This window comes from Phocoena phocoena, chromosome 1, assembly GCF_963924675.1.
Source record: "Phocoena phocoena chromosome 1, mPhoPho1.1, whole genome shotgun sequence".
Taxonomy (NCBI): domain Eukaryota; kingdom Metazoa; phylum Chordata; class Mammalia; order Artiodactyla; family Phocoenidae; genus Phocoena; species Phocoena phocoena.
Genome location: NC_089219.1, coordinates 56,345,324 through 56,371,795, shown reverse-complemented (window position 1 = coordinate 56,371,795; position 26,472 = coordinate 56,345,324). Strand labels below are relative to the sequence as shown.

The 26,472-nt window shown below is 42.0% G+C and overlaps 1 protein-coding gene across 1 annotated transcript; it reads right to left on the bottom strand.

The window, feature by feature from the left end:
• Positions 1 to 15,429: 15,429 nt before the first annotated feature.
• On the bottom strand, positions 15,430 to 25,273 carry LEPROT (leptin receptor overlapping transcript). Its single transcript, XM_065889853.1, has 4 exons — positions 25,258 to 25,273; positions 20,131 to 20,206; positions 18,885 to 19,071; positions 15,430 to 15,546 (listed from the first exon to the last, which is right to left on the bottom strand). The coding sequence occupies exons 1-4, from the start codon at positions 25,271 to 25,273 to the stop codon at positions 15,430 to 15,432; spliced, it is 396 nt and encodes a 131-aa protein (XP_065745925.1).
• Between the last annotated feature and the right edge of the window lie 1,199 nt (positions 25,274 to 26,472).

The following is a 26,472-nucleotide window of genomic DNA, read 5'->3' as shown; positions in this document are numbered from 1 at the left end:
CTAGCCACTGCATCTTAAATGAAAACCATCATCACTCACCCATACCTATGTGCACACTCACTCTCTCTACCCCCTTCCTTTCTTTTTGTGCCTTAGCATTTCCACTAACATCCCATGCCTTTTACTTATTTATGTAGTTTACTCCTTGTTTCTCTACAAAAAAGTAAGCTGCCTGGGTGTAGGCTTTTAAAATATATTTTATTCACTGCTCTATTTCCAACACCTAGAATAATATCTGGCACATAGTAGGAGCACAACAAACATGTATTGAAAGAATGACTAAACAAAACAGATGGAAAAAAAAAACAGAATTGCATGATAAAAATAGTTCCACCACGTTTGTTCCTTCTCATTATTCACATCTCTGCTCAATAATCATCTCTACCTACGCTATTTCAGTAGCCTTTCCTAAAAGTCATTCTCTATGCCTTTATCCTGATCTACTTCTTCATAGCATTCACCACTGCCAAATTTAATTACTCAAATATTTGTTTACTTTGAATAAATTATTTGTCTTGCCCAGTTGAATGCAAACTCCATGAGGGCAAAAAAAAAAAAAAAAAATTGTCCTGTTCACTGTTGTATCTCCTCAGCTTAGAATTTTTTTTAATCAAAGATCTTTGACCATATATGTGTGGGTTTATTTCTGAACCCTTGATACTGTTTCATTGATCTATATGTGTGTCCTCTCTCTAATTTCACATTGTTGTAACTAATGTATAATTTTATAGTAAGTCTGGAAATCAGGTAGTACATTAATTTCTCCCCAAAATCTTCCTGGGATTTTGATTGGGATTGTACTGAATCTATATATCATTTTGGAAAGAATGGACATCTTAACAATTTGAATTCAGGGATATATGTTTGAGGATCCCATAAGCAGAAATGACTCATGCCCTATTCCTTGAAAGAACTCTAGGAAAGTGGCAACACCCAAAAGGAAAGGAGTTGATGGTTTTAAGCTTCATCAGAGATAATCTTGCACCAATGGTGGCCCCAAACGTGCAGAAACGACTGCCCCTAAAGAGATCAAGTAATCAGAAGCGATGAGTATCTCAGCAGTGACTCATGATGGATAAATGATCAGGGAGGTAGAAAACTTGTTCCTTGTCTTAAGGTCTGGGCTCTATATGCTGCCCTAGGTTTCAACTCCAAGAAAACTGGAGTTGAATTTCCCATCAGTCCAATTTGATGGTAAGCACTGAGTTGAAGTTAAGACAATATAAGGAAAATGAGAAAATTAGATGTATTAATCTAGATTCTCCAAAGAAACAGAACCAATAGGATAAATATACATATACATATATAAATACATATGATTTATTATAAGGAATTGGCTCACATAAATATAGAGGTTAGAAAGTCCCAAAATGTGAAGCTGGCAACCTAGAGATGCAGGAAGAGCCAAAAGTCTAAGAATCGGGAAAACTGATGGAGTTTCAATCCAAGTCCAAGGCTCAGTGCAGAAGACTAATGTCCCAGCTCAAAGACAGAGAGAGTGATTTTTCCTTTACTCAGCCCTTTTTGTTCTTCTCAGGCCTCCAATGAATTGGATGAGGCTCACCCACACTGGGCAGGGCAATCTGCCTTACTGGGTCTACTGGCTCTACTGTTAATCTCACCTAAAAACACCCTCACGAGTACACCAAGAATAATGTTTAACCAAATATCTGGGCATCTTGGAGCCAGTCAAGTTGACTTGACTTGAGATCACATGAGATCATTGTTGTACCCTAATTTCTGGATTGAAATTCATACTTGTGACATTAGAATCACTTTTCTGACTTACTGTTTGAGACATAGATCCATTGGCTAACCTGAATAGAAAAGTGGAGAGGAGAAGGAAAGAAATTGCATCAGTTTTTTCACCATTTATCAAAAATGAAGGTAGGGCTTCAAGATGGTGGAAGAGTAAGATGTGGAGATCACCTTCCTCCCCACAAATACATCAGAAATACATCTACATGTGGAACAACTCCTACAGAACACCCACTGAACACTGGCAGAAGACCTCAGACTTCCCAAAAGGCAAGAAACTCCCTGGTGGGGGAAGTTTCGGAGCCATGGAGGAGAGCACAGTGACAGGGGTGCAGAGGGAAAAGCAGAGAGATTCCCACATGGAGGATCGGTGCTGACCAGCACTCACCAGCCCGAGAGGCTTGTCTGCTCACCCACTGGGACGGGCGGGGATGGGAGCTGAGGCTCGGGCTTCAGTCAGATCCCAGGGAGAGGACTGGGGTCGGCTGCGTGAACACAGCCTGAAGGGGCTAGTGCGCCACAGCTAGCAGGGAGGGAGTCCGGAAAAAGTCTGGAGCTGCCGAAGAGACAAGAGACTTTTTCTTGCGTTTTTCTTTCCTGGTGCACGAGGAGAAGGGATTCAGAGCTCTGCTTAAACGAGCTCCAGAGACGGGCGCGAGCTGCGGCTATGAGCGCGGATCCCAGAGACGGGCATGAGACCCTAAGACTGCTGCTGCCGCCACCAGGAAGCCTGTGAGCGCTTGTTATCATTGGTGGATTTGTTTCTTGGTTTGGTTGCTCTCTTCTTTCTTTCTTATTACTTTTAATTTTTTTTGATAATTATAATTTATTTTAATAACTTTATTTTATTTTTTCTTTCTTTCTTTCTTTTTTTCTACTTTTTATTCTGAACCGTGTGGATGACAGGGTCTTCATGCTCCAGCCAGGCATCAGGCCTGTGCCTCTGAGGTGGGAGAGCCGAGTTCAGGACACCGGTCCACCAGAGACCTCCTAGCTCCACGTAATATCAAACGGTGAGAATCTCCCAGAGATCTCCATCTCAACGCCAAGACCCAGCTCCACTCAACGACCAGCAGGCTACAGTGCTGGACACCCTATGCCAAACAACTAGCAAGACAGGAACACAACCCCACCCATTAGCAGAGAGGCTGCCGAAAATCATAATACGGTCACAGACACCCCAAAGCACACCACTGGACATGGACCTGCCCACCAGAAAGACAAGATCCAGCCTCATCCACCAGAACACAGGCACCAGTCCTCTCCACCAGGAAACCTACACAACCCACTGAACCAACCTTAGCCACTGGGGGCAGACACCAAAAACAATGGGAACTACGAACCTGGGGCCTGTGAAAAGGAGACCCCAAACACAGTAAGTTAAGCAAAATGAGAAGACAGAGAAACACACAGCAGACGAAGGAGCAAGGTAAAAACACACTAGACCTAACAAATGAAGAGGAAATAGGCAGTCTACCTGAAAAAGAATCCAGAGTAATGATAGTAAAGATGATCCAAAACCTTGGAAACAGAATGGAGAAAATACAAGAAACATTTAAAAAGGACCTAGAAGAACTAAAGAGCAAACAAACAGTGATGAACAACACAATAAATGAAATTAAAAATTCTCTAGAAGGAATCAATAGCAGAATAACTGAGGCAGAAGAACAGATAAGTGACCTGGAAGATAAAATAGTGGAAGTAACTACTGCAGAGCAGAATAAAGAAAAAAGAATGAAAAGAATTGAGGACAGTCTCAGAGACCTCTGGGACAACATTAAATGCACCAACATTTGAATTATAGAGGTCCCAGAAGAAGAAGAGAGAAAGAAAGGAACTGAGAAAATATTTGAAGAGATGATAGTTGAAAAGTTCCCTAATATGCGAAAGGAAATAGTCAATCAAGTCCAAGAAGCGCAGAGAGTCCCATACAGGATAAAACCAAGGAGAAATAAGGCAAGATACACTTTAATCAAACTATCAAAAATTAAATATAAAGAAAAAATATTAAAAGCAGCAAGGGAAAAACAACAAACAATATACAAGGGAATCCCCATAAGGTTAAGAGCTGATCTTTCAGCAGAAACTCTGCAAGCCAGAAGGGAATGGCAGGACATATTTAAAGTGACGAAAGGGAAAAACCTACAACCAAGATTAGTCTACCCAGCAAAAATCTCATTCAGATTTGGCAGAGAAATTAAAACCTTTACAGACAAGCAAAAGCTAAGAGAATTCAGCACCACCAAACCAGCTTTACAACAAATGCTAAAGGAACTTCTCTAGGGAGGAAACACAAGAGAAGGAAAAGACCTATAATAACAAACCCAAAACAATTAAGAAAATGGTAGTAGGAACATATGTATTGATAACTACCTTAAATTGATAACCACCTGGAACAGGAGAGAAAGCCCAGAGATAAACCCACAGACACATGGTCACACTATTTTTGATAAAGGAGGCAAGAATATACAATAGAGAAAAGAGAGCTTCTTCAATCAGTGGTGCTGGGAAAACTGGAGAGCCTAGATGTAAAATTAGAACACTCCCTAACACCATACACAAAAATAAACTCAAAATGGATTAAAGACCTAAATGTAAGGCCAGACACTATAAAACTCTTAGAGGAAAACATAGGCAGAACACTCTATGACATAAATCACAGCAAGATCCTTTTTGACCCACCTTCTAGAGAAATGGAAATAAAAACAAAAATCAACAAATGGGACCTAATGAAACTTAAAAGCTTTTGCACAGCAAAGGAAACCATAAACAAGACGAAAAGACAACCTTCAGAATGGGAGAAAATATTTGCAAGTGAATCAACGGACAAAGGATTAACCTCCAAAATTTACAAGCAGCTCATGCAACTCAATATCAAAAAAACCAAACAACCGGGCTTCCCTGGTGGCACAGTGGTTGAGAGTCCGCCTGCCGATGCAGGGGACACGAGTTCGTGCCCCAGTCCGGGAAGATCCCACATGCCGCGGAGCGGCTGGGCCCGTGAGCCATGGCCGCTGAGCCTGCGCTTCCGGAGCCTGTGCTCCGCAATGGGAGAGGCCACAACAATGAGAGGCCCGTGTACCACACACACACACACAAAAACCAATCCAAAAATGGGCAGAACACCTAAATAGACATTTCTCCAAAGAACATATACAGATAGCCAAAAAACACATGAGAGAATGCTAAGCATCACTAATCATTAGAGAAATGCAAATCAAAACCACAATGAGGTATCACCTCACACCAGTCAGAATGGCCATCATCAAAAAACTCTACAAACAATAAATGCTGCAGAGAGTGTGGAGAAAAAGGAATCCTCTTGCACTGTTGGTGGGAATGTAAATTGATACAGCCACTATGGAGAACAGTATGGCGTTTCCTTAAAAAACTAAAAATAGAACTACCATATGACCCAGCAATCCCACTACTGGGCATATACCCTGAGAAAACCTTAATTCAAAAAGAGTCATGTACCACAATGTTCATTGCAGCACTATTTACAATAGCCAGGACATGGAAGCAACCTAAGCGTCCATTGACAGATGAATGGATAAAGAAGATGTGGCACATACATACAATGGAATATTACTCAGCCATAAAAAGAAAAGAAATTGAGTTATTTGTAGTGAGGTGGATGGACCTAGAGTCTGTCATACAGAGTGAAGTAAGTCAGAAAGAGAAAAACAAATACCATATGCTGACACATATATATGGAATCCAAAAAAAAAAAAAAAGGTTCTGAAGAACCTAGGGGCAGGACAGGAATAAAGACACAGACGTAGAGAATGGACTTGAGGACATGTGGAGGGGCAAGGGTAAGCTGGGGTGAAGTGAGAGAGTGGCATGGACGTATATACACTACCAAATGTAAAATAGATAGCTAGTGGTAAGCAACTGCATAGCACAGGGAGATCAGCTCAGTGATTTGTGACCAACTAGAGGGGTGGGATAGGGAGGGTGGGAGGGAGATGCAAGAGGGAGGAGATATGGGCATATATGTATATGTATAGCTGATTCACTCTGTTATAAAGCAGAAACTAACACACCATTGTAAAGCAATTATACTCCAATAAAGACGTTTTTACAAAAAATGGAAGAAAAATTACTGTGAACTTATTCTACCAAATTTAAAAGTGTTCTTATTATAAAGCTACACATTTTTTTTAACGTAGTACCAGTTCAGGAATAGATAAGTCAAAAAGAAGATAAAAACTAGAAATAAACTAGGTGGATATAAACTTTTACTATATGTTAAAGTTGATATTTGAAATTAAATTATTTAACCAACTTACTAGCCAGCTAAGCTACCTGGCTAAAAACACCAGGGGAAATACTCTTGTCTGATATCATTTACGCAAGTAAATTCTAAGTGAATGAAAGATAAATGTTCTGTCAACGAATCTATAACAGATCTAGAAGAAAATATTTTTCTTCTCTTAGAGTAGAGAAGACATTTCTAAGAATATATACAAATTCAGATTTTTAGGAAAAATTAATATATTTGCTACAAAAAACTCAGAAAATTCTGCAGGTAGGAAAGTCATATTACTACCTTTTGCTAGTCTGTTATCTGATATTATCTGATTAAAATACATATATTTGTAAAATAAAAGAAAGTGTTTATAATCTTAATATGTAAAGAACTCTTACAAATCAATAAAAAAGATAAATGTCCTAAAAGGTATGTAGGCAATTCATAAAAGAGAGCGAATGGTTTTAGGAAAAGGTATGAAAAAGAATTCAATATCACCAGCTTTCAAACATGCATTCAATTAAAAATAACAATGAGGTTAGAGTGGGTTTTTTTCTGAACAAATTAGCAATTCTTTTAAAATATGAAAGCATGTTTTTTCGGCGGGGAAAGAGTATTCTCAAGAACTGCTGAGCAGGAAGATGATTTGGCACCATGAAAAATGTGTTCACTCTTCTATCCAACTTTGCTCTTCTAGAAAAGCATCTTAAAAGAGCTAATTAAGGATGTGCACAAAGATTGACTTGTGCCTCACATCCACGCAGCTCTGTCTTCTCATCTCTTTTGGGTCTGAACTCAAATGCTTTTTTTCACAGTGAATCCTATGCCACCCAATCTAAAATTGCAAGGACCCACACACTACTTATTCTCCTTCCCTTATATATTTTCCCCCATGGCACCTGCCATATCATGTGTTTTATTTTCTTATCTAGTTTTTATTTTTCTTTTCCCACTGAAATACGAGTTCTATATGGCAAGTATTTTTGTCTGTTTTGATCACTGCTCTGGCCAGGGACAGTCCTACATTTTATGGATCCTGACACACAATTTGGGGGTTCTCCTTAAAAAAGAAGTGTTTTCCCCCCAAAATTTCACATTTTAAAAACCTGATAAAATAAATATTATTAAATCTAGAAAAATGACAGTGCTGGTAAATTAAAGCTCAAAATTTGAATTATTTTGGTATTGGCTGGATTTCTAAAGGTATTCCTAAAGGTAAGCCTGGGAATAATCGATACACTTTTACTTTTTTTGTAGTTCAAAGAGTTCATTCACTCATTCATTATGTTTTGCAGATTTATTGAAATGCAATTCACATACCATAACACTCACCCGTTTAAAGTATGCAGTTCAGTAGTTTTTAGCATAGTCAAAGAGTTGTGCAAACATTATCACAATCAATCTAGAACATTTTTATCACCTAAGGTAAGTTTGAACCACACTTTTCAGTTGATAGACATTCAAGTTGTTTCCTCTTTTTGTTTGTTTGTTTGACTTTTTGTTTTTTTATTAAGTTGAAATTTACCTACTACACAATTCACCTTTTTAAAGTGTACAGCCCAATGACTTGTAGTATATTCAAAAGCTGTGCAATCATCACGCTAATTCCAAATCATTTTCATCACCACAAGAAGAAACCCATACCCATGAGCAGTCATTCTTCATTACCCCTTCCCTCAGTCCCTGGCAACTACATGTCTACACTCTACTTCTGTTTATTCTGGACATTTCATATAAATAGAATTATATAATATATGGGGTTTTGTGACTGCTTTTTTTCCCACTTAACATGATGTTTTCAAGGTTCATACATGTTGTAGCATTTATCGACACTTCATCTCTTTTTATGGCTGAAAAATATTCCATTGTATGGATAGACCACATTATCCATCATCCAATCAGTTGATAGACGTTTGGATTGTTTCTACTTTCCAATTTGGGCTATTATGAATAATGCTGCTATGAACATTTGTATTCAAGTTTTTGTGTGATATATGTTGTCATCTCTCTTAGGTATGTGCCTAGGAATGGATTTGCTGGGTTGCATGGTAACTCAATGTTTAACATCTTGAAGAACTTCCAAAACTTTCTATAGTGGCTACACCATTTTATATCCCCACCAGCAATTTACAAGGGCTCTGACTTTATCCTATCCTTGCTAAGACTTGGTATTGTCTGTCTTTTTGATTCTAGCTATCCTAGTGGATGTGAAGCCCATACTGGTTTGGATTTCCATTTCCCTGATGTCTAATGATGTTGAGCATCTTTTCATGTGCTTATTGGCCATTTGCACATCTTTGGCGAAATGCCTATTCGGAATCTGTGTCTGTTTTTCAACTGGGTTGTCATTTTACTATTGAAGTGGGATGAGACGTCAGTGGAGCAGAGGGGTGACATGATCTGATTTACATTTTACAGGCTCACTCATGCTGCTCTGTTGAAACTAGCCTTAAGCGGGAAAAGGGCAAAAGCAGGGAACCAGTTAGGAGGTTAGTGCAATAACCCAAGTAAGACCATACTGTCTTGAACCACTAGCAGCAGCAAAGGTATGAGAAGTGCTTTGATTCCAGATACATTTGAAGCTAGAAGCAACACGATTTCCTGATGGAGTGCCTGGGGGATGTGCAGTAATGAGATGTTCTAAAACACTCCAGGTCTTTTGTTCTGGAGAACCGGGAATAATAGGAAGTGTCACGAGTTTTGATTTTGGACATGCTAAGTTTGAGATACCTATTAGGCATCCAAGTGGAGAGATGATGTTGGCAGTCAGATATACAATTCTGGGATTTAGAGAAGTCCGGGCTGGAGATTAACATGTGTGAGTCAGTTGCCTAGAAAAGGTAAAGCCGTGAGGCAGCATGAGATAAGCAAGTCAGTGAGTGTAGATACAGAATAGGAAAGGTTTTTGTTGAATAAATGAAAAGTTGACTCTTTGATGTATGTTTTACATATATGTGTGTTATCATTTTCTATTAACTAAACTTCAACTTAGGTTTGTGGGAAGGGTATTAATCCTGTAGCGACTTATTCCACTAATTAGCGCTCATAAATATGTTTTATGTGACACCTCGCATTCATCCCTCAAAGATGGGTCCCAAAAGTCCCATCTTCAAACAGCCTGTGTATCTGCCCCACAACCTTCAACTTCCCCTTATTGACAAGCTGCAGAAAAAGAGGAGATGAATGTTGATGCCAGTGTTTGTTGGGGACCCTCTGTTTCAGAGCCTTTAGCTAGGTGCTCTCAGAGTGACAGGAAACCTCCATGACATGAGAGACATGCGCAGGCAAAGTGGGTAGATTACAGAGGTGCTCCATAGCACACTGTGGGGACGTGGGCTATAGAGCATCAGCTTAGGTACCACTGTAAGACCCCATGGCAAATACTAAGTGTGGTACCTTGAGTAAATCAAGCATCCAATTAAAACCTGCATTTAAATTTCATTTGACTCAATTCCATCAGCAGCAAGTGGGTTTCAGCAAGAGCATCGCCAAGGAACCGCAAATGGTGAGGCTGCAGGAGTGATGGTTAGAAGCGTTGGAGAATTCTGGATTTGTCAGAGAAACAAGCATACAGTTTTGGGAGGCAGGGCTGTAAGAATCATGAAACTTTACAGAATATGGTGATAAAATTTGTTTCTCAACTGTACAGGACATGAAAGTATTGAGGCAGAAGCATGGATGTGCATTTATGCTTTAAATTATTAAATGAAGTGATTATGTAGCTAAGGTTGAATTGATGGTTTTATTGTTTAATTATTCTGAGGACAAAAAAAATGAATGAGCAACTTTTGATTTAGTAATATCTAATAATTTGGAAGTGTGAGAAACAGCTATAAATATCCAATTTCGGGACTTCCCTGGTGGTCCAGTGGATAAGACTCCACGCTCCCACGGCAGGGGGGCTCGGGTTCAATCCCAGCTCGGGGAAATAGATCCCACATGCATGCTGCAAGTAAGAGTCCGCATGCCGCAACTAAGAAGTCCACATGCCACAACTAAAAAGATCCGGCGTGTCTCAACTAAGGCCCGGTGCATCCAAAATAAAATAAATATTTTAAAAAATTATCCAGTTTTGATAAAGAGATAAGTCAACAGCGAAGAGCTACTATGTGCCATGTCTTCAGTTGTGTTCTTTCCCAAGTGAGTAATCTCAAGATTAAGACCACTTTGCCTATATGCCCAGTATCGAAGATGAATCCTTGTTTCAAAATGGTCATCTATTAATTTTGCACTATGCCTGGTGACTACAGGGGAATGAACTGAAATTCATTTTCTACAATGTTATACTTTTAAAAAATGTGGGGAAAGTCTGGACATTTTAATTCTTTGCACCTTTATTTCTTTTTAAAAAACAGACATTTGTTTCCTACTTCAGCAAAAACAAATGAGGACGAAACTTGACTGATAACCTAAATGGGAATTTTTAAGAGCCAGTGTAGGAAGAAAAGAAGAAAAGAACTTGCCAGTTATGATCACTGGATAACAGATAATACTTTTTATTTACATTTAGCTGACCAAAAAGACAGGCAAGTATTTTTTAAAAAAATCTCAAGACAGAAGATGCTATGTTTAAATAACAGGTACATGATTTCTCCAGACACATCCATTCTCAGCCCCCGACAAGGTCTCTCAATGCATCCAGTGTGCTTTTTCTAAACGAAAATTCTTATATACAAGCCCTTGGACCACAGAAGCTTCCTTGGGAACTATTTTTTCTTATGGGCATTTTACAGTGATGTTGGTATAACCAAATTTCTACTAAGAATTTAACTTTACACTTAGTTGGGCAATACAACGAAATATCTAGCTCAGTTTCTTTATAATCTAACTAACTGCCTCAATCCACCTGTGAAACATCAGATCTTCCCCAAATGCTCTGTGTATAAGGGGGACACGTTACTCCTTAAGCAGTACTTTACCTGTGTGCATTCTTCACTGTAGTGTACAAAATGACTCTTCAGAATATGTACAGCACTTTTTTAAAAGTGTGGACTTTTTCTCTTTTCCAAAACAGCAAATTCTTGATTAACCATGTCCCACACAACCACCTTCAACCCTGGGATGTTAGCAAAGCTGTAACTAGGGACTCGATTCCTCCCGGTTACACACATTCTTGGACTACTTCTATCAACCGCAATAAATATGGGCTCAAAACTAGACAAATTCTCCAAGTTTAATTAAGATTATCCAAAGAAAAACACCGGGGAAAGAAATCTGCTGGTCTCCTTTCCAAATATAATGCATCCCAAAGTAAAATATAAAAGTTTTAGTTTAATAATGTACATAAAAGTCTTTGTTCAAGTATAAATGACAAGCTTGATTTTAAAGGAAATCACCCTCTGGTGGCCTAGCTGGAGGAAGAAAAAAAAAAGAAAGAAAGAAAATCATCCCCATCATATGTACATAATTGCATTCTAAAGCAATCTTGGGGACCTTGCACAGTGTTTGGGGTCACATGTCACTGCTCTACTCCAGGAACATGGCCACATGAAAGCAGATTGTAACTCATGAGTTATTATACACTGAGATTTTTGCATATAAGGTACTTCATGAGGCAGAATGGCATAAAGGACATTTAAATGCAGAACTTATATTCATCTACAGGAATAATATTTCCCAGTTGTGAACTAATTACTATACTTGGAAAATGCTAGCATCTTCATAAATATTTTGGTTAAATTATGGTGCAAAACGTGAATTTTGCAAACTTCGAAAAGGCACATTTTTGTGACATCTCCTAAGCATTTCTCTGAGAGCCTAAGGAATGCTATTAACTTCATGAAACATTTCACTCCCTAGAAGAGTCTTCACCAAGAAGATACCTCAGAGGTAAAGACTTCCTGAGGACTGTAAGAAAACTCTGTGGGTTCATAAGTGGAGGAAAAGAAACAACTATGAAATGTAGGACCAGCTGAGAACTCACCATGAGGAACGGATGAAGTGTGATAGGCTTGCTCCTGGCCGAAAATATTACTGTCCTTCTATAAACTGCTGGAATGCTTTTTTCACTTTACTGTGGAACATTGCCATTTCTGCAAATGGGTTCCAAGGCATGCCCTTGTAAAAAGGCAGCTGCAGGGCTTCCCTGGTGGCGCAGTGGTTGAGAGTCCGCCTGCCGATGCAGGCGACGCGGGTTCGTGCCCCGGTCCGGGAAGATCCCACATGCCGCGGAGCGGCTGGGCCCGTGAGCCATGGCCGCTGAGCCTGCACGTCCGGAGCCTGTGCTCCGCAGCAGTGAGAAGCCCGTGCACTGCAAAAAAAAAAAAAAAAAAAAAAAAAAATGCAGCTGCAGCCCTGCGTGGTAACTGCACGAGGCTGGTATGGATGCGTTCCAGATGTGGGGAAGATGATCACAGTCATTCTTTCTGGGAAAGAGTATGAACCGACTGCTTTCTCTTTAAACATCACAAGATATCAGCTCTACTAAGAAAACTGATTGGTAGCAGTAGAAAGGCGGGTGATTTGGGAATATGAAGAACCCCGGGAGGTGGGGCAGACTAAGAGGAAGCCTCCGAGTCAGGAGAGGAGGCCAGCAAACATCACAGGTTTAATGGACCCCAAGGGCATTAGGGGATAGAGAGGGCTGCAAAAATTGAAGCAAGAAAGACCTTGTTCTTAGGAAGGGAGGTGGAAATTTACATTTTCCATCGTTCAAACTGTTGACACGACCCTGTTGCCAAGATCCAAAACTCAGGCAGGTTCCTTGAGTATTAAAGGACAGCTATGTGAGGGTTTAGCCTTCCTCAGAAGGCTTGGCCTCGTAACCCATGGTAGCATGATATTGTTTCTGTGGGAAAAGTGTTTCAAAGTATAAGCCAGTTGTTTGGAACATGATAGAGAATCTCTTCATAAGATTACTCACTTCTGGGCAACTCTTTATGTGCATTCTCAGTTTTAGAATGTAATCAACGTGCTTTGAATCTCCAAAATATATTCTATGGTGTATAGAAAACAAATGAACCTTTTATAAGGAATTAAAAAATGCCCAACATTGGGCTTCCCTGGTGGCGCAGTGGTTGAGAGTCCGCCTGACGATGCAGGGGACGCGGGTTCGTGCGCCGGTCCGGGAAGATCCCACATAGGCGGAGCGGCTGGGCCCATGAGCCATGGCCGCTGAGCCTGCGCGTCTGGAGCCTGTGCTCCGCAACGGGAGAGGCCACAACAGAGAGAGGCCCGCGTACCACACACACACAAAAAAAGCCCAACATTTGTGTTACAGAGATGAAACTTTTGTACCGTACATTCACATACAGCAATACTCCCTACTGACATTTATTACTTAAATGATACTAGGTGCTGCAGAATAAATGTCTCTGTTTCATACATATGGCAAATCCAATAATCCATCACTTCGATAAACCATTCCATTAGTAGGGAATAACTACAAATATTCTATATGCAAGTGCTTTATATCGTTCTAGAAATACAATCAAGAGGCAATGCTTTAGGGCTACACATTAAGGCTACCTTGGTTATTTAAAATGTGTATAAGCAACAAGGGCACTTTTGCAAAAGATAGTATAAATTAAACAGTATCTCCATCTTAGGAAAAGAGAAGCTATTACAAGCCAACTCCACATCGAAAATGGTATCTTAGAACTTCCTGCTATTATTCTAATGCAGGACAGATTATTGCTCACAACTGCACATTTCAGAACACAAAGAAATTTTCATATTTTTGTTACCTTTTAAGCAAGGTGACATCAGAATAAAAACTTTTAAAATTAAGCTTTTCTTTTCTGTTAAAAGTAAAATTTATTACAATACAGTAAGTGTAAGTGTTATTAAAAATGCTGGTTAAAATTATAAAGTGTCTATATAATTTTTCTAATATAAATATTGGAAATAACTTTAACAGTTCTATACGTACATAGTACACTGAAAACATAAAATCATGCATAAGGCTGAAATATCACTTTGCATATTATCCTTTTAGGTATCACTCTTGTCTTCTCCTGCTCCCAGGATCATTCCAGAATATGAAGGGGTTACAAACTTCAAGGTTTCAGTGTTTTGAATGTATGTCTGTTATCACACATTAACAATGCTTTAAAATCACTGCTTACATTCTAATCACGTGGTTCTAGTTCCCATATTTCCCTTTCTCGATAGGCCTTGGACAAAAAGTTGAGCTAGAAAACCTGTGATTACAGGACCCAGCATGACATGAATTCTCAATGATTCATTTAAAAGTGGCATAAAGTGTTTTATATATATCTATATATACACATATATATATATTTTAAAAGTCCTACAGGACATGAAAGACAAGTACATCACATGTAAATAAAATTAAGCAGCTCACCCTCTGCTTGCTTACTTGGCTCCACGTCTCTATAGGAAGGAGAAGCCGAGCCATGAAGAAGATAGGGCAAATCGGAACTGCTGGGAGTGTGTGTGTTTGGCGGGGCTGGTGAAGGTGGGTGGGCAGCAGCACAGGGAAGGAACTGGGGAGAAATGTCAGATTATGAAGGGAAATTAAACAGCGTTACTTATCCATTCTTCCCCATCTTGCTAAAGCAGGGGCCGGTTCCAGCCCAGCCTCCCTCCCCTGCCTCCCAGTGAGGGATCTGTCCCCCCAGCACTGTGAAGGCAGCCACTGCCTTTCAGACAATGTGAAGCCATAGCTGTTCCCTACTGAGAACACTTCACAAATGTGAGGAACAGCCTATAAAGTATAGCTTTGGACATTTCATACATTCCAAGGACAGTCTGAAGTAGGCCTCAACACGAGGGGCAGGGGAAACAGTTTTTACAAGCAGCTAACGCCCAGAGAGGCTAAGGGGTTCAGCCAAGGGGAAGGCAATGCTTCTTCCTTCATGACAGCGCTTCTCAGACTTTAATGTGCCTGCGATTCACTTGGGGTCTCATCAAAATGTATTAGGTTGAGGATGGGGCCCCAGACGCTGCATTTGTAATAAGCTCCTATGGACCACGCTTCGAGATGCTGATGCTCTTGGTCTACGGACCACACTTGGAGAAGCAAGAGTCTGCAACATAAAGAGGGAGCCGCCTCTGTGTCTCTGGGCCACAGGTATATCTTGGAAGTCCTGGGCAGAGCTGAGACAGCCCCAGTGCTATGTGCCCACTCAAGCACATCCCCGGGCCAAAGGTGGAGATGCAGCACACTGAGTGAGCAACTGTCTACAAGACTGAGTTAACATATTTTCTGAGAGCACCATGACTCTATGAAAAGCTAAACAAATAACATAATTCAACTTGAGTAAATGGAGAGGTCTACTGGCTGGGAATAAAACTAACCTTTTCCCCATGTAGTCCTCCTTAAAGTGAACATGATTACAAAGGTATAAAGAAACAGTATATTAAATTTCATAGTAAAAGGCCACATGTGCACACATATACATACAGTATGAATTCTAAGAAATTAAATGCATTTAATCAGAATAAAGCACGTGCTACCACTGCTCCCAGCTAAAATCATCTCCTCTTCCAAATACAAGGAAAAAACCTTGAATTGTAAGGAAAATCACTGCATTGCCTGCCAGCACCAGGCCACAGGCTCCCCACTTGATCTGAAACACAAAAAAAGAGGATTAAATCTTTACTTTCTTTATACTGTACTCTTTGCAAATCTGTTATTTCCTGCTTTAGAAACATCCAATGAAATATTACATAAAACTGCTAAAAGGCTTAATAATCTAATAGACAGGAGAGAGTGAACTGTTCAGTAATTAGTCTAATTACTTCGTGATGCTTATTAATTAAGTCTGGTATCATCCTTAACGTTTTCCCCATTAGACATAATTCTATACTTGTTTTCAGCAGACAATGACTGCCTTAAGTAAAATACATGAAGCAAGATTACAAAGGGTCCAATTACAATATTGGGTACTCAAAGTTCTGTATGTATTGCCTTCTTTCATGAAAATAGGAATTGGAGAGTTACGGATTGATTTGTTTCTTTTCTAGGCAAGAAAAGGTTTTAAATAATACTCTGCATGCAAATAAAAAGAGCTTTCCAGCAGGGCAGATAGTTTTCCAGAGGCACAGTTGGGGATGAGACTACCCTCTAGTGGACATTTTTTGTTTTAATTTAACAAATAGAAAACATCAATGAAAGTTTCCTCATAAAATGTGATGCAGTATTCGAAAGGTAAAAATAGAAATCTTTAGGGCAAAATTTAAGAAGTACTAGTCTAAGGCACAAGAAGAATAAGATAATGAAAATATGACATCTAAAACCTTCCATGCAGACTTCCCTGATGCCGCAGTGGTTAAGAATCTTGCCTGCCAACGCAGGGACGGGTTCGATCCCTGGTCCAGGAAGATACCACATGCCGCGGAGCAACTGAGCCTGTGCACCACAACTACTGAAGCCCATGCGCCGCAACTACTGAGCCCACGTGCTGCAACTACTGAAGCCCGCGCTCCTAGAGCCCGTGCTCCGCAACAAGAGAAGCCACTGCAATGAGAAGCCCATGCACTGCAATGAAGAGTGGCCCCTGCTGGCCGCAACTAGAGAAAAGCCTACGTGCAGCAACGAAGACCCAACACAGCCAAAAATAAATTTTAAAAAAACAAAAAACAAAAAGACTTCCACGCTTCTGTTATCTAGACAGAGTTCAAACTGGCCTGGCATTCCAGACTCTTCCCAGTCAGGCTTCCCCAGCCTTTCTATCCTCAATCTCAATCCCTCCCTTTTTGCTCCATCATATTGGACTGCTCTTTATTCCACATACTGCATTTTTGCACTCGGGTGCCATTCCATACAATAGCCTTCCCTACTCTACACAGAACATTATTTATCCTTAGAGGCCACATCAAATGCCAGTTGTAATTTCTCTCTTCTCGGTGCTCCTATGGCTTTCTGATCATGTTTTAATGAGCACGCTTGGTATATTTATAGTACACTTGCCCATCAGGCAAGTTTCTGTGCTCTTTGAGAACAGAGACAGTATCTGGTTCTTATTCTTAGTGTCCTATAAATAGCATATGCTCCAAAGATGTTTACTGCATGAATAAATAACACTTGTGCAGATCTGATATTCAATGCCCCAAGTAAGAGTTTCATGAAGTTGAAACAGTATGTAATTGGGGGAAATAAAAGCAAATAGTATGAAAGACAGTGAATGTCAAAGAACTGAATAAATTATACCCATAATGTGTATTTCAGAGACAAAAAGAAAATTTTCGTATTTGATATCGATGAAATAAAGTGCATATTTTATGTCAAGACAAGAAAAAATTAAACATAAAATTTTTCTCTGCCCGTTTGGGCCTCCTCCCTCCCCTTCAGTGTGTACTGTACATCTACATTAACCAGACTTCCTTCGGAGATAACGTTCCTTCTTAATCTCATAAAGGGTCACAACTGCTTAGGAGATAACCTTCCTTCTTAATCCTGTAAGGGGCCACGATTACCCAAAACCCACTACTTACTTGACACATGCCAATCTGGATTGCATAAACTGTCACTAGTACGTCATTTGATATATAACCATTTGTCTCTAAAACTTATGTAACTGTGCTTTGATCTCTAACATGTGGAACAGTCGTCTCCTGGGTTATAATCCTCAGGTCGGCTCAAATAAAATTCTCCATTTCTTTTTTAGGTCGATGATTGATTAGTTTTTTCTTCAACAATATGAAGATGTCATCTTATTCACTGTATCGCTTAGTAGCTGTACAGTTGTCCCTCAATATATGCCTATTGTGTTGAGGATTGTGTCTATGATCCTATTTGCAGGAGAAGAATTTGATATGTTGTGATTTATAATAAGAATTCGGTCTTTGTCCCCATTTCTTGCACAGAGCTTCTAAAACCCATGGAATTTCCTAAGTGATGAGAGTGGTAAAGGTGACTTTTTTTATGTGAATGAGGTAACTTTGGAAAGCACCTAAGGATGGAAGCCGGTTGCAGGAGGAGACAACCATGTGACTAGACAGTTAGAACTTTCAGTCCCACCCCCAACCTCCAGGGAGAGGGGGCTACGGGACTGGAGGTTGACTCGATCTCCAATAGCCAATGGTTTGATCCATCATGCCTGTGTAACGAAGCCTTCATAAAAACTCAAAAGGATAGGATTCGGAGAACTTCCAGGTTGATGATTTGCTGCTTTGGGGAAAGTGGTACCCTCAGAGAGGTCATGGGAGCTCCATGGTCTTTCCCCACACCTTGCCCTATGCATCTCTACCATCTGGCTGCTTCTCAGTTATATCCTTTTACAACAAACTGGGAATCCAGTGAGTAAATGGGTTCCCTGAGTTCTAACAAATTAATCGAACCCAAGGAGGGGGCCATGGGAACCCCTGATTTATAGCCAGTCAGTCAGAAGCACACGTAACAAGCTGAACCTGTGACTGGCATCGGAAGAGGGAGGCAGTCTTGCGGGACTGAGCCCTGAACCAGTGGAATCTGCTGTTATCTCTAGGTAGACAGAGTCAGAGTTGAGCACAACTGTAGGACACCCAGCTGGTGTGGAAGAATTGCTCCTCAGTGGTGTGGGGAACAACCCCCCGAACCACACACACACACACACATTGGAATTAGGTGATCAGGACCCCTTTTGATATTGACTTTGGAACTAGAAGAGTATTGCTATAGTAGTCTCTGGATGGCCCTACAATAAAAGGTAAGGATTTCAGAACAATTCTAGAAAATAGCTTACAGTAGAAAAAGCAAGAAATCACCTGGTCTGGCTAAAAGTTGTAAGAGAAACAAAGAAAGCATTCTGCAAACATGGGCAAGATACTGACAGGTGGCTCTAAGGTGGGGGAATAGAGAAACTAAAAATATGCCTGGCCTTGAGGCTTAAGTCAAAGCAGGGGAAATGAAATTTGTGGTTCCAGACACAGGCCTGTGGAGTAAACTCAGCAATAACTGGGCAAAACAATAGACAACAGAACTTACCACGGCCACACGAGCAAGAATAACAGGAAATCCAAAGGCAGAAACAACAATTCCGGTAGTGAAAAAATAAGCCAGTTCCCGACAGGCACTACTTGTTGCATCGGAGTCATACGTTGCTCGTTTGGCAATGAAATAGGGGATGGGAGAGATGGCATGGAATATCAGGACAAACAAGGGCCAGTAAACACTGTTGGTTGCACCCAGAAGAAACCCAAAAGGAAAAGTTACAGTTACATCATAATTAAAGATATATTACTGTTTCAAAGTTAATATTACTTTAAATGTCTAGGTCAACGATTATTTTCATTTGTCACTATTAATACATGAGATGATTTCTACCAGGAACAGTTAAGAAGCAGCGATCATTAAAAATTACTAGTCCATTAATCTGCAGATAACTTATATTGTGTTAAGAAACAACTACATAATGTAAAATCTAGAATCTTTATTACTTTCTGTATTATTGAGCTGTCATTTCTTTAGGGACAGAATCTTAACTTAATCATCTTTGCTTCCCCTATAGAACATAGCACAGGGCCTTGCACATGCTAATTCAATAGAGATCTTTTGAATGCACGCAGGTGGAAACTTTCACTTGCTTGGAATAAAACCCAGATTCCTCGCCCTGGCCTACAAAGCCTCACATGATTTGGCCAATTTCTTCCATTCATTCTGTGCCATCTTCCCTTCATTCGTTCAATCTGTAGCCACACCAGCCTTTCTGTTTCTTAAACACTCCCTCTGCCTGAATGCCCTCCCCTGACTCATCAAGCCTGATAAGCTTATTTATCCACCAAGTCTCAGCTTAAAGACAACCTCTTCTATGCAGCCCTCCCTGACTCCCTGACTCTCCCAGGGAAACTCAGATTTACCTTCTCAAAGCTCTCACTGTACTTTGTACACTCTCTACTAGAGCTGTCAGCTTACTGACTGGACTGTTTACCTGTCTCTCACTCATAACTAGAACTGTAAACTCCTTGAGGACAGGACTGTGTCTCTTCATTCTTGTGTCACCAGCTGGTCCAGAGGAGGTTTTCAATAAATGCTCATTAAATGAATACATCAATTTTAAACAGAGCTTTGGTCTGCACAAATACAAGTGACCCAGGAAGGGACTGGGTTCATAATTTGGACTTCATTAACTCATCAGTTAGAGCTTGGTGCTAAACTGACCAAACTCCCTAATACCCGTACTAACAGTGACAAAGACACACAAAAAATAGTTCTTTTGGAAATGATAACTTACCCATAATCCTCTAAGGCACATCCCAGCATAAGAAAAGTCAGCCCAATAGCCCCACTGAAGGATAATGCCACAAGAGCTGTGAAAAATAAAACCAAGAGTTATAGGTCCCTGTGGCTGTCAGGGACTGGGGGTGGGGGGAGAGGAATGGGGAGGGACTCTTTTGGGGTTGATAAAATGTCCTGGAATTAGAAAGTAATAATGGTTGCACAACCTCGTGAATATACTAAAACCCACAGGATTTTACACTTTAAAAAGGTTAATTTTATGTCACGTGAATTATATCTCGATTTTAAATGTTTTAATAAAAAAAAGAATGCAGTGATTTACTTATTTCATTGGTTAATGTTACATTTGACTGGCAAATGACCACCTACGTGCATCATTTTTAAATCATCAGGTGGCGAAAGAGCTCAAGCCTTTCCAGTACTCAACCCCTATCTAACGTATGAATTCCCTCTATATTTGTCCCAAGAGCCAGCCAGCCAGTCGATACAACTCCACTGAAGGGAAACTCACTACCACTGAGGCAGGTCATTTCATTCTGATAGTCTTTAAATGCTGAAAACCCTTTTTCCTTAAATTGAACCCCAAACTGCCTCCTAGCAATATATACGCTTTGATCATTGTGCCCTCCAAACCACAGTGCTTCAAGTATTTGAAGATTGGCGCTTCCCAATTAGTGTCCCCTGAATATTTATTCCCTGCATCTGTTACACCAATCTTTGAGGAGGCAGGAACATTCTTGTTTTGTCCACTGCTGAGTGGGAGACGGAATGTGAGTTGTTAAAAAATCTTGAGCTCTGAGTCACCAACATGGGTTCAAATCTTAACTCTGTCACTGACTGGTTGTGTGACCTTGGGTAGAAGGTGAACCTCTTTAAATCCAATTTTTCACCTGTAAAATGCGAATCATGGTGCCACCTTATTAGGGAGTTTATGGGAATCAAATGAGATAATCTATGTAAAGTGCTTGGATGTGCTTTGATACAGGTAGCAATCCAAAGCACAGGACACTGAATTATCCAAATATTCCTCTGAAAAAAACCCATAATACTCAAAATTAGTCACTGACTAAACTAATTAACATTTTGATTGCTTCCTTTTACTTTAAAGGCAATTTGGGGAGACTTTTATAGGAAGATACCAAGGTGATTTTAAAACATCTGGGAGTATACAGATGGTAGGGGACAAGGAAGCACTGTCAGTTTTATGTACTTTTCCATTTAGCACATGTCACTTTTAGAAAAAAAAAAATGTACAAAAGTAACTTGTCCCGTATTGTTTCATTACAGATGACCTTCTCCTCATTGGCTTTGTCCCCTGCCTGTGACTGATCACCTGCACTACGCTGTCCCCCGGGAGAGCATTCAAAGCTAGGAATCATAGATCTCTTCCTTCTGTTCTGGGACACCAGTCACTCAAAGGTCACAACTATATCGCCAGTGGATGCTCTTTACCCCCCTTTTTCTTTTTCAGGAATTGCATCCTCGGCCATCTCTTAAACTTGGAGCTAACCAGGAATAGAATTTCATCTCTCTTGTCACTTTACACTCTTGCTGGGACATTGCATTCAACCCAAAGCTCCCTGGTACCACAAGGACCCAGCTACATCTGAGGCTGCAGCCCAGAGCAGGTTCTAAGAGCTTGGCCTGCACCTCCAACTCCAATCTGGACTTCTGTGGGTAGCCAACAAGGACCTCAACTTCAACATGTGTAAAACTGAAACATCCCCACCTTCTCCTCCCAAACACACACTTCTTCCCTTTGAAGGTTCTATCTTCAAAGACCGACACCAACCCTACACTCCGTTTTCTAGAAAATCAGTAAGTCAAGGTGACTCAGTCTCCCAGACCTCACTCAAACACACTGCTAAAGACTGAGTGATTGGGCTTCCCTGGCGCTGCAGTGGTTAAGAATCCACCTGCCAATGCAGGGGACATGAGTTCGAGCCCTGGGCCAGGAAGATCCCACATGCCACGGAACAACTAAGCCCGTTCCCCACAACTACTTAGCCTGCACTCTAGAGCCCGCGAGCCACAACTACTGAAGCCCACGGGCCTAGAGCCGGTGCTCTCCAACAAGAGAAGCCCACGCACCGTAACAGAGAGTAGCCCCCGCTCACCGCAACTAGAGAAAGCCCACGCACAGCAACAAAGACCCAACTCAGCCAAAAATAAATAAATAAATAAATATTTTTAAAAAAAAGACTAAATGATTGTGTCCCTCCCCCCAAATTCATATATTAAATCCTAAAGTCCAATGAGATGGTGTTAGGCGGTGATAAGGTCATGAAGGTGGAGTCCTTGTGAATGGGATTAGTACCCTTATAAAAGGGACTCCATAGAGCTTCCTTGCCCCCTCTGCCATGTGAGGACACAGCAAAAAGATGGCTGTCTAGGAACCAGGAAGCAAGTCTTCACCAGACAACAAATCTGCTGGCACCCTGATTTTGGAGATTCCAGCCTCTAGAACTAAGAAATAAATGTTGTTTAAGCCACCCAGGTTATGGTATTTTTGTCCTAGCAGTCCTAAAGGACCAAGACAACCACCTCTTCTCTTGTGCCCCCAGCTACTGTCCCCGTGAAGACCCTCATCATCTCATGCCTGCCTTCATCTCATGACTCTGCCAATCCATCCTCCACACAGCAGACAATGATGTCTCAAATACATAAAGCTGGTGTCACCCCTTCACAGTTGCTTTCACAGCCTATGAGTTGTTCTAGCACTGGAGGCGCACCTCTGCCATTGTTCTAGCACTGGAGGCGCACCTCTGCCACTGTTCTAGCACTGGAGGCGCACCTCTGCCATTGTTCTAGCACTGGAGGCGCACCTCTGCCACTGTTCTAGCACTGGAGGCGCACCTCTGCCATTGTTCTAGCACTGGAGGCGCACCTCTGCCATTGTTCTAGCACTGGAGGCGCACCTCTGCCCCGCGACACATGCTCTCTCCACTTGGAATAAACTCTGCCCTCACCCCATCCTTTGCCAGGTGAAGCCTTACTGATCTTTTTAGATTCAGGTCAAGAATTGCCTCTTTTGCGAAAGTGGTCCCCTTCCTCCCTGGAGCAGGGTTCAATAATCCCATCTGTATTAATTTCCTAGGGCTGCTATTAATAATGTACCACAAACCGGGTGGCTTAGAAGAACAGAAATGTATTCTCTCACAGTTCTAGGGGCTTGACGCCTGCTCCCTCTGAAGGCTCTAAAGGAAGACTCCTTCCTTGCCTCTTCCTTGCCTCTTCCTAACTCCTGCAATCTCTGGTCCTCCCTGGCTTGCAGTTGCATCGTTCCAATTTGTGCCTCTGTCTTCATATGGTATTCTTCCTATATGTCTCCATGTCCAAATTTCCCTTTTCTTATAAGGACACTAGTCCTTGGGTTAGAGTCCAACTAATCCAATATCATCCTAACTTGATTACATCTGCAAAGACCCTATTTCCAAATAAGGTCAAATTCACAGATACTGGGGAGCTAGAGCTTGAACATATTTATTTGGGGGACACATTCAACCTACAACGCCATCTTTGTGCTCCTTAGACATTTAAACAGTAACAATTATTTCCAGCTCTGTCAAACAACAACTTCTCATTTATCTTTTTATTCCAAGCCTCAGGCATACAGTAGTCCCTCTTTAAAAGTTGAATAATCTGCAAAAAGCTTCCTTTCCTTAGTCCTTTTCCATTTCATAGCCTATCTTCCTTGTTACTGTGTCACAATTTCTAACACATTCACACATAAACGTTATTATGTGATAGTTTCCGGGCATGACTAAACACAGTGTAGTGCTGATACTTGTCATCTGCTTTCTGTATTGGCTTCAAATGGATATATTTCACAATGGACACTATCCAAGTAAATCATGTTTACTAAATTAATGCCGAATATAAAAGTCAGCCAGAAATAATTTTAAAATGTGTCTGCTACTAACAGTTTCACACTCAGCTAAATTTCATAGTGAATACACACATGTGTACAAAGACACCCATACGCATGTTTACAGCACATGTTGATTAACTGGAGAGGGAAGATCTTTGCGTACAAATATCAAGGATAGGAACTCCCACGTGGAAAGAGTTATGCTACTCTATTCAAAAGATGAGAAATCTAAGGGTGTCCTACCAAACCAACAGGAAGCCTTCCAATAGCCTCTCCTACAATTGCCATTCCCCATTCCTCTGAAGGCAAATAGATGAGGGAACTGGTGTTCTTGGTACCCCTTTTTAAATCAACTGCCCCATTCAAAAATACGTACTGCACAAAGACCTACTGTATAGCACAGGGAACTATATTTAATATTTTGTAATAACCTATAAGGGAAGAGAATCTGAAGAATACATAATATACATATATATACATATATATATATGAATAGCTGTGCTGTAGACCTGAAACTAACACGGTATTGTAAATCAACTACACCTGAATTTTAAAAAAAGTCCTGCACAAACACTACCTTCTTGTCTGTCCATAAATGAATAAAGGCTGATGAAAGCAGCGATAAAATTCCACCTAATCTACTCTCCACAATTAAGACAAATACAGCATTTCAGGGCGCTTTCCGCTGACACTCGCCTGCAGCCAACTCTGCCTAGTTGGAAAAATCATCGGGAACAACAGATTTAAGTGCCCCGATGCCGACACAATGGCTCCTCTGGAAGAAACGGGAAACTCGGCGAAGCGGCAGGAAAAGGGAGGAGAGGCATTAGGGTGGACATGTCAGGAAGTGAAAGCCCAGTTTAAAACTCGGCAGAGGAGGGGGTGAGGGTACGCTCCCAGGAACTGGGAAGGAACCAGGGAGGTGATGCCCCCGGGGTTAGACGGGGTCTTCCAGGGAGAGACTGCTCCCGGCGAGGGCTCCGCCTGCAGCGACCCGGACACTCCGGGCGAAACGTGAAGGCCAGTATCCTTGCAGAAAAAGGGTTGAGGTTCCCCAAAACACGTCTCCACCCGTACCCCAAGGGGTGAAGGAAGCAGGCGAGCTGCTTCCCACCGGGAAAGGAGGGAAGGGTGGCAGGTCTGAGGGAGGCCGTTCCCCACCCACGCGCTGAAGGCGCAGCTCCAGCCTCATCCCAGAGCCGAGGCGGCGATCCTACGGCAGGACCAGCGAGCCGAGGACCTCGGATGTACCTTTAACGCCCGCCATGTCTCCCGAGCTGGGGCCGCGGCTGCTTCCGGCTTCTTGCCACGGCCCCTGCCCCCGCCCAGGCCCGGTCCATGGCCGTACTTAGGGTGCCGAGCCCGCCCCGCCACGCAGAGCTCCGCCCCTGCCGAGCCAGATCTCCCCCGTCCCCGCCGCTCAGAACCCCTCCCCTGCCGGTTCCTATAGATCGTCCCCACGGCTCAGCCACCCAGAGCCCCGCCCCCGCTGGTCTCCACCCCCGCCACTCTGAACCCGCCCCTGCCGGTCTCGATCGACTGTCCCCCAGGCCCAGCCACTCAGAGCCCCGCCCCTGAGGCTCCCGATCTCCGCCTCCCACCCCCCTGCCCAGCCACCCAGAGCCCCGCCCCTGCCGGTCCGAGCCCGCCCCCGCCACTCAGAGCCCCACCCCACCCCGCAGAACCCCGCCCCTACCCCGGTCACGCTGATAGGCTTGCCACGCAAACCCGCTTTCTCTTCGTAGCCGCGACTTTGCTCCACCAGCTCTCCTGCTAGGTCATAAGCATCTGCATAATCCCGAAACTGGCCCCACGCTCCTCTCTTCCATCTGTGGCTGGGACCCTGGCTCCGCCGAACCGCTAGGTACGCGGGCCCAGACGCTCCCCCACAGCCCACTCGGGACGCGTCCAGCACGGCGCGGAAGGAATCTCTGCGTGAGGGTGGAGAAGATGGAGAGAGGACTCGGAAAATTACAGTCGGTAGAGGAGGAAGGAATACCCTCTTACTCTGGCATTACATTCTCCAACCCTAGCGTGCGTTTGTGTGCCTGTCTGCGTTTACGTAGCTGTGGCTATGGCGGAGGTTGGGATGGGGACACCAGAGAAGAGGCCCCAAAGATCCCGTTTGTCTGGCCTTGCCTTGCTTAATACCAACTTGAGCACTTTTCGAGCACTAGCGTTTTCTTCGTTACACCCTGGTGTATCTATAGAGACAAAAACCAATAAGCTGTTTTGAGTCTGAGGCTTTCATGAACCTTTAAATAAATAGCTATTATTTTTATCCTTGGGGCCTCAAGGTCTGTAGGTAACCAAGGCCAATTTAGACTTCAAAGGGCCATTTCGTATTTTTCTTACAGGAACAGAGTTCTCTTGGTGGATACAATCTGCAAGAGACGTTAAATACTATCTGGTCCAAGCGCTTCATTTTACCTTTACAGAAAGAGGCTCAGAAGGGACAGGACTTGC

Excerpts from the sequence above, each read along its gene's own strand:
- LEPROT (XM_065889853.1), bottom strand. Across the intron at positions 19,072-20,130 it reads TGTGCCTTAGAGGATTATGG|TGTTTACTGGCCCTTGTTTG; the intron begins GTAAGTTATCAT and ends TGCAACCAACAG. Across the intron at positions 15,547-18,884 it reads TTCTTGCTCGTGTGGCCGTG|ATCAAGTGGGGAGCCTGTGG; the intron begins GTAAGTTCTGTT and ends TTTGTGTTTCAG.